This window comes from Tympanuchus pallidicinctus, unplaced genomic scaffold, assembly GCF_026119805.1.
Source record: "Tympanuchus pallidicinctus isolate F22 unplaced genomic scaffold, pur_lepc_1.0 scaffold1, whole genome shotgun sequence".
NCBI lineage: Eukaryota > Metazoa > Chordata > Aves > Galliformes > Phasianidae > Tympanuchus > Tympanuchus pallidicinctus.
Window position 1 is genome coordinate 92,924,662 of NW_026294618.1, and position 8,564 is coordinate 92,933,225.

Below are 8,564 nucleotides of genomic sequence, written 5' to 3' on the forward strand. Positions count from 1 at the left end.
AGTGCTTGCTGCAAACCAGTGTGGACTGGAGCACAGTTTATTTTATTCCAGCCAAGGGACAGCTCCATTTTTAAAAAAATTCTTTCTAGTTTGATCCAGTGCTCTCTGATTTGCGGCAGGTGAGACTGGACTTCACTCCTTCGGAGCGCTTCTGCCCTTTCGGGCTCAGACCGGACCGTACGGGACTGCTGGCGGCCGCGGTACTTCATACTCCGCCTCCGTTCCCCCGTACTAAGCGGGAAGGAGGAAGACTGACGACGTTCCCCAACCCGCCGGCACTCCGCACGTCACATTCGCCCCTCGGGCGCACGGCGCGAGGAAGAGCCCCGCCGCGCCCCGGGGGCGGCCCGAAATGGCGGCGGGGGCGGGGCAAGATGGCGGCGGGCGCGCGGTACTTCTGCACGGCGGGCCGCGGCCTCGAGCCCTTCCTGGCGCGGGAGGTGCGCGCGCGACTGGGCGCTACTGAGGTGAGGGCGGCACCGCGCGGGGCGCTGCCTGCGGCCGTACCCCCCCACCGCGGGGGCGGGGTGGGGTCCTCAATGCTGACAGAAAGCGCGTTTCTGCGCGTCTGCTTGTTTCTCTAAGGTGGACTATGTCTTAGGAAAGGTTTTCTTCACCACCGCCGCGGAACCGGGCGAGCTGAAGGAGCTCAAGTCGGGAGAGCGGCTGTTCCTGCTGCTGAAGAAGCGCGTCCCGCTTTCCGTCTCTAGAAATAAAGGTACCGTTCTCTGCTCGCCCCTGTATAGAGAGCTGTCTGTGGTGTAGGCTGCTGCCCTTCGGGATTCACACCTCGATGGCACCTAAGCGTGATCTCTGTTGGCAGCTGCTCTCGTGCTGTAAGAGAATGAAGAGCTGAGATTGAACTGCTTAAACTGCTTTTTCTTCCAGGGAAAATGCTGCATGAGATTAAAAGCCTTCTCACTGAGGAACCCAAGTCCTGCCTGGATGTTATCGCTACTTGGAGAAAACTTCGTAGTCGTGAGGGGAAAAAGGATGAGGTTTCTCAAGAAAGCCCAAAACCTCACAAGAGAAAACCAGAAGAAGAGATTAATATTGCATCTAAAAGACAGAAAATGGAGCAAGTAAGAGAGACTGTGTCTGAGGAATGTCAAGCAGGAGCTGGAGAGAACTGTGTGGTGTCGGAGGAGGAGAGTGACCAGGACTGCCAGACTGAAAGCAAGACTTCTTTAGAAGGCCCTCCCAAAAGCAGCACAGAGCAACCTGAGAGTGAGAAGCAGAACTTCAGTTTCAGAGTTTCGTGTCGTTGTAGTGGAGCAATTGCCAAGATACTCACTTCACAGGTATGAGAAAGTATCCGTGTTCTCACAGATTTTAGCAGACGTGAAAGGAGACATGTAGTTTATCTGCAGTTTAAATTCTGTTTAGTAACAGTAGTAACAGACTGATCATGTCTGATCTCAAAGAAGAAGAAAAAAAAGCCGTAAAACCTGAATCTACCTTAAGAAAGTGGAAATACAAATGCTGTTGTTAATTTCAGGACGCTGTTACTTTTTCCTTTTTTTTTTTTTCTTTTTTTCAAATCAGTGCCTTTTATTGAGGACTGGTGGAGGTAAGAGGCTGAGTAGCAGGGTAGGTGAAGCCTGGCGGCCGAGGAGCAGAGTGCACGTAGCTCTCAGCTGCCTGGAGGGCTGCTGCAAGGACGGAGGAGCTGAGCGGCTCCCAGTTGTGACAGTTTGGAAGGGTGCTGCTTGGACATTCAAGAGTTTGTTTCTGAGGAGAGTGGTGCAGCCCTGGGACATGCTCTGGGCTGTGGATCTCAGCCTTACTGGGCCCCAAAACTCTCTTGAATGATGTAGAGACCTTTGGAGGTGCTTTCCATCCTATTTCCATCCAGCACTGTTCTCAGCTGCAATGTATTTTCACTGTGAAAAGATAATAGTAAAGGTAGCTGCAGCGTATTTAGGTTTCCCTTACATGAAGGTAGCAGTAGTTATCAGTAGATCTTTTTTCTCTACTGAAGTTGGTGCCTTGGGAAGATGGGATGTGCGAGGCTGCAAGCAGCAGCGTTTGCTTAAATTTGTGCTGTGTGTTTGAACTGTTAGTCTGAAGGCAGAGACTTCTAGAGGTGACAAAAGCATTAAAACTGAGAATTGCACTTACACGTAGGTAGGTTTCCCTTTAGGTGATCCAGTTTGCAATCATCCAAAATACTTTGCGTGTGATATGTGGCCCTGAAATGACTACAGCTGCTTGCTCAAACTTGGGCAGGACTTGAATTTCAGCTTTCCACCCTCCAGGTTTGCAGCAGTTCTGAGATGTTTGCACATCTGTCAATCTGTGCTGTTGTTCCTCTTCTTTGTATAATTTATTTTCTATGAATAAAGAGGGACTCTTCCTAGGTACTTATGAGGGCTGTGCAGTCAAGGCTGTGATCTGTAGTTTTCATATTTCTTTTATGTTTATTGCCTGATCCTCATCTCTCCCTTTGCAGGAGATTGGAAGAGCAGTTGGCATAGCGCTAAGGAAGCAGTTTGGATGGCAGGCTGATCTGCGTGCCCCTGACCTGGAGGTAGGGCACTTGTCTGCTGGGTGCCCTGTTGCTTCATCCAGAATTGGCCCCAGAGTCCTTTATTTTTTCCTCTGTTCTCTTTGCTTGCAGTACCACACCTTCCTCCCATTTGTCTTTCTGCTGCTGAGTTTAACTAGAAATCATCTGGTAGTGCTGAGCAGAGTTTTTCAGTGGCATGTGTACACACCTTGCAGAGCACTGTAGCTCCAGTCATAAACACTGGAAAGGCCAGCATGGGCCTGCATTGCCTGGGGGAGGACCCACACAGGAGATGTCTCAAGATCTGGCACTCATATAAACTGCTTGACTCTCCACGTGTGGAAAATGGAGCTCCCTGACCTGCCTGGAAGGATTATCGTTGTTGGGCTTCCAGCTGCAATGCTCCTTAATGGCAGTGCTTTTTTTAGAAAAACAGAGAATAAAAAAGGGCAGGGAGTGAATGGCCAAGTGCTAGTATGTAGTCAGTGGTCTCCACTTACAGTAAGTTTATAGGTAAAAAAAAAAACATTATTTAAAAAAATAAAAAGTAGTTTCTGTAAAAATCAAAGTGCTTGCTGATGGATTCCTGACAAAAAACCTCTCCTGGATATTAAATAATCTTTGAACCGGCCTTCAGTTTATCTTGCGTGATTACTTCCAGTTAATCATAAATTTGTGAAGCATGTATTTTTACACTTAGACTGGGATTGGAAATTCATAGAATCATCTTCTGTGTCTGGCTGAAATGAGTTGAAGCTACTGCCATCTCAAGTTGAGAGATTCTGGTGTTATTCTTTCAGATCTTTCTACATCTTAATGACATTCACTCAGTCGTGGGGATTCCTCTTTTCAGGTAGGCATTCTCATCACCAGATTTGTTTTGGCAGCGCAGAACAGGCATAATTTCTAAATAGTCCTGCTGTTCTCTGTGTTTAGCTTTTGGATCAGTATTTTTAAAGCCTACCTGGAGTTTACCTGAGCACATAGGCCAGGCTTGGCAGTGAGCACATGGCTAAAAGCAGACTGGTTTCTGTGTGCAGACCTGGGAAATTCAGTTCTTTTGGTATTTCATCTGGTCTTTTCTGGGTGGCTGTACCATTACCTTACATTGATTTTGGTGTCTACAGGCTTCCGTTGGCAAACAGGGAGTATATCAGAACAGCAGGCCTGCGGTCAACTGTTGCCTGGGCCATGGCATCTCTGGCTGAAATAAGTGTAAGTGAATGTTCATGGCAAAGATGCAGAGCCCTCCATAAGGGTGGTTTGCTGCTTGGAAGGGCTGAAACTGGAGTTCTGGAGCAGTATGGTGATTTCCATGCCCTGTGTGTTCATCCACATGAATAAAGGTTGCCTTACTCGTGCTCAGAGTGCGCTGTCAGCAGGTGTCAGCCAGATACCTGCTCTATAGTTCCAGGTCTTTCTAAGCACAGTGTTACTCCTTGTACAGATATGTTTACATGGCAAGGGTTTTTTTCACTGTTGAGGTCTCAAAGCTGAAGTCTGGGGTTGTTTTTGCAAGGAAAACAGAAGCCTCTGTGATCCACAGGTTAATTTGTAACCAATATCTGTCTGCTGTCCAGTCATGAATTTTCCCTATGTGTGACCTCAACACTAGATGCATTGTATTTATTAAAGCTATTCATGCTTTATACGATATTGTGTTACCAGCCAGTTTGGCCTGATAAAGCAATGACTTGTTATCTGCATTGGATTCTGTGCAGCTGAGTAGGAGGTGAGAAATCAGTACATGACTGAGTAAGCTTTGTACTGAGGGAGGAGTGTGTCTTGCTCAGTGTGTGACAACCCCTTTATTCTTGTAGGTGGGTGCCTTTGTGCTGGATCCCATGTGTGGGCTGGGAACCATCCTGCTGGAAGCTGCCAAAGAGTGGCCTGTAAGTGTCTCACTCACAGTAGCGAGGGTTTGAACAAGACTTGCAGTTGCACTAAGAAAAAATCTGTACTGTAGTTATACCAGTGTCCATTAGTGAAAACCTGGAACCAAAATAATCTTTATAGACAGTTGTTTAAAGTGTCTTAGGACAGACATTCCTCCAGAAGGATGTAAAGCAAAGTCCTACGTGTTGTACAGGTGCTGTGAGCTCTCTGCTAATGGTCTGCAGGGCTTCTGTTTGGCACCCATGGCTCTTCTTTTAAGAATGCCTGTCCTGGAAATGGAGGTGTCTGTGTCACAGAACAGCGAATTGTCTGAAAGACTTTTCTGTTTTTTTCTGAATAGGAAGCCTGTTACTGGGGTACGGATACAAGCGATTCACAATTAGAGGGTGCAAGTGTGAATATTAAGACTGCGGGCTTGGATGATAAGATTGAGTTGTTTAAAGCTTCTGTGAAAGGTATGTATGTAAGCTTTCAGAGTGAGACTTTGGAAGTGCAAAGTCTTTTGTGTTTCAGTGGTTGTATAGGTGCTCTTGAGGTGGTCTGTAGTAGAGCTGTCTTTAAAAATAAATAGATGGCTAGTGACTGCATAATTGTTTGCTCTGTGCCTCTCTGAAATTTGACAAGAATAAGCTCAGAATAGAATAATCTTCAGACACAGGCAGTAACTGTCTTAATAGGAAACCACAAAATGGTCTCTAGCCAATTCTGGAAAGGCTGGCACAGAATCACAGCGGGGTTTAGGTGGGAAGGGACTATTGGAGATCTTTAGTCATGTCATCTGCTCGGAGCAGGGCTAACCCTAACGCCGCGTTCAGATTGCTCGCCTCATCCAGTAAGTCCTGAGCATCCTGTAGGATGAAGCACCCACCGTCTTCCCTTTCACCTGAAGTCTGTACTTTGGTCAACCCAGCCTGCTGTGTGATTGGCTTTTGACCACGAGGGTGCACTGCTGCATCATTATCAAGAAAACTAAATACCCCTGGGATGCAGAAAGTTTGATTCTGTTAGAGCTTACACCTTTTCAGTATTTCCCTAAAGTGATTCTGGTTGTAATGCAATTACTGGGAGAAAGAATGGGTAGAGGAGAATCCAACATGTGGCTTTTTGCCTTTAGTACCTGTACATTTAAACATCTGTGCTTGAGCACTTGTAAGCTTAGCTCTTACTTTGCATTTTGCTTGTAAAGATTTACTGTGTGTTGAGAAGCAGCAGTTAATTTGGAACTGTGCAGTGCCCTGCTAGGGAAGTCTTGCTGTTGAGGCAAACATATCACCAGTAACAGAATGTTGAGAGCTGGGCAGTACGCTCATGGATTTGTCTCCACTCAGTGTGCATTAGGCTGGTAATGTTCGTAACGTTGTTTGTGAGGGGAAAAAAAAAAGAAGAGCAGCTGTGAATCTAGAGGCATAACTCATGGAAGAGCTGGCAGAACGTTCTGTCAGGTGAATGAGGGCGCGGCTGCTGTTCGTTTTGCAGACTGTCAGATGTCGGCCTACCTTTATTCTGCAGCGCTGCCGTTGCCCTCAGAAAGCTTTGATGCCGTGATTTCGGATATTCCGTTTGGGAAGAAGTTCAAGATCACAAAAGACATACAGCTCCTACCAGATATTCTCCAGGAGATGGAGAGGTATGTGTGGCCTTTGGTGGAAATGTAGTGATGTCTTGTGATCTTAAATCCCAAGCTAACAATGTCTGCTTTGTTCGAAACGCTCTCCGGTTCAGTAACATGATCCTGTGCAGACTGTGAAAGTCTGCGTCCTTTACTTGTTCCTCAGAGGCTGCTGTGACTTGTCTTGCAGATAGTGGAAGTGCTGATGGCAGTGCAGGCTAAAAAGAAGTGAGACTAATGTCTGAGCCATGATGGTATCGTGAGATGAAGGAGTAAAGGAGGGTAACCAAGCAAAATTTAAAAACAATAAAGCAATAAACATTTCTCAGTTGAGGCCTGTATAAAATCACATGCTTTCATTTTGGGTTCACAATCAAGCTTCTACTAGCCTGCCTTGGCAGGAAAGATCTCAGACTGGAAAGCAGTGATACGCATTTTCCTTTTTGGCACTGTACTGGAATATCCAGCTAGCCACCTGGTCTTGTTCAGATGCCTCTCATCGTCTCTCACCCGGTCATTTTGTGGCAGAGTTATATCAAGCTAATAACAAGTTGCTTCTAACGGGCAGTTGAAGCTATCTGCCACCTAATTTAACTTTCTGGCTGAAAACAAGCCCTTTCTTTAGGATTGTTCAGCAGATGTTGGTCTCACGCAATGGAGGAATGTGGTGGGAAGATGAGGAAGAGGGTAGGTAGCTCCATAGAATGGCAGGGCAGTCTTCTGTCAGCTTACACTGACTGTCCCTGCTTTTTACCCTTGTTTCATATTCTTCTGGTCTCATTTGTCATTCTAAGCAAAATATCTCCCTGGGAAGGGGGAAGTGAGGAGAGGACTGTTACCATGAGAGCCCTACCAGTAAGACTGTTCAATGCACTTGCAGTGAGAGCCAGAATAGCCTTTTTTTCCTTCTTTCAAAGCCAAGTGTAGTGTTTCTTTTATGTGGTAAGAAAAAATAAACTATAAACAGTGGTTAATTTTCCTGTTTCCTGTATCTGACAGACTTGAAAGGTCAGTTGAGTACAGAAAGGGACAAATCTTTCAACATTTTCAAAGGGAAAGGCCAGCTTCAGAATTGCTTTACCAGCCTGGAAAGCTCTCCCTTTTGCTGTAATGGGAAGCTGTTCCTTTGCAGGCCAGTGAAGGCTCAGGCTTTGCTTCTCATATTGAGACTCAACTGTTGTAAGAATATGAGGAGCTAAGAAGCTGAGTCCCTCTTCCCTACTGCTCAAATGGAAAGAGCTCCTAAGGTCAGAAAGGTTTGTGAGTCAGTAGAGGGCCCGGTTCTCCCATTCGGCTGGGGAATTTAAATTCCCTTGGGCCAACTCAATAAAGCAGTATTTGCAGCTACACTTAATGTGTTTAGGTGCTTCGTTGAATGCAAATGACATCTGAAGTATCACTGTTGTTGAGTTCTAAATGAATCCAGGCAGGACGAACACGTAACCTTTATTATTTTCTGCAATTGCCAGAGTGCTTCGTGTTGGAGGGATTATTGTGTTGTTGCTGAATCAAGACCTCCGTAAGCGCATGGATGGCAGTGCCAAGACTGCTGAAAATGAATCTCTTCATGCCATTTCTGATGGTGCAGGTGAAACGACCGCTGTGAAAGCCTTGAATAATGATGGGAACTCATCCACCTCAGGGACTGGTGTCGAAGAACCTGTTCTCAGCTGCGGACAGATGTGTTTTGGGTCTCTGGTGCCAGATGGCATCTATGAAGTTAGTCTTGGAAAGACGGATGCTTTCATATACAAATACAGGAAGATCTCTACTGCTGGGAATTAGTAGCTTTTGTGCATTGTGCCAGTGTTGAACTTGAATCCTGATAGACTTGAAAGCAGCATGGCAGTGAACTGGTGTAACTCTGCTAGTCCAAACTGTGCCATTTGCTAGCTCACCTCAGTTTACTTGAGTGTACTAGGCTGTTGCTTTTCTCACTTTGGCTTTTAGATGGAAGATTCCTTTTCGTGTTTCAAATGTTTTTAATATAAACTGCTGTAACAAGGCAGAGTCCTCAAATCCTTGTTTAGACAAATCCTCTCTATATCAGCGTGAGTTCTTCATGAGAGAAAGACTTCAAATGCTGAAGTACCACAAAAACATGGTAATACTACATGGAAATGGGTTTTCATCCCCTTTGATATTCTTAGGAAGTGCTGCTTAAGAAGCCTCCAGCTATTCTTGAGGACTGGACGGAGAGCCTTACTACGTGCCTTGCAGTCTTGTATTATTTTAAAGCTATCTTATGATGAATTTGAGTTGTTGCTATTCAGATACCATGTTGTGGAAAATAAATTATTTTTGGTATTAATTCCTTGTGGGGTTTGCATGTATCTAATAGGAATGCTTCACCTTTTAGTATGAAAGCTTATTTCTATCAAGATTATGTTTTTCCTTGCTTGATAACATTGCTCTAAAGGCGTAGTGTAGAAGCCAGAAATGCTTGCAGAATGAATTAACAGTTCGAGGTGACTTCTGTCTGCAAAGAAGCATGTAGATTTTTTGTTTTCTTTTTCTGAAAAGGGGGAAGTCTTAGTTAATCTAGTCTGT

At 45.4% G+C, this 8,564-nt stretch overlaps 1 protein-coding gene across 2 annotated transcripts; it reads left to right on the forward strand.

The window, feature by feature from the left end:
• The first annotated feature begins 203 nt into the window (after positions 1–203).
• THUMPD2 (THUMP domain containing 2) lies at positions 204–8,325 on the forward strand. Of its 2 annotated transcripts, none has more exons than XM_052672606.1 (10): positions 204–467; positions 586–718; positions 889–1,301; positions 2,453–2,530; positions 3,310–3,362; positions 3,637–3,724; positions 4,330–4,401; positions 4,746–4,860; positions 5,915–6,032; positions 7,484–8,325. In XM_052672606.1, the coding sequence occupies exons 1-10, from the start codon at positions 375–377 to the stop codon at positions 7,797–7,799; spliced, it is 1,479 nt and encodes a 492-aa protein (XP_052528566.1). In that variant the 5' UTR covers positions 204–374; the 3' UTR covers positions 7,800–8,325. The 2 variants fall into 2 exon arrangements, with proteins under 2 accessions (XP_052528566.1, XP_052528556.1); XM_052672596.1 differs by having other exon boundaries at positions 361–467; positions 602–718.
• Positions 8,326–8,564: the final 239 nt, after the last annotated feature.

Excerpts from the sequence above, each read along its gene's own strand:
- THUMPD2 (XM_052672606.1), top strand. The coding sequence starts at position 375 with ATGGCGGCGGGCGCGCGGTACTTCTGCACGGCGGGCCGCGGCCTCGAG. Across the intron at positions 719-888 it reads TTCCGTCTCTAGAAATAAAG|GGAAAATGCTGCATGAGATT; the intron begins GTACCGTTCTCT and ends TTTTTCTTCCAG. Across the intron at positions 1,302-2,452 it reads CCAAGATACTCACTTCACAG|GAGATTGGAAGAGCAGTTGG; the intron begins GTATGAGAAAGT and ends CTCCCTTTGCAG.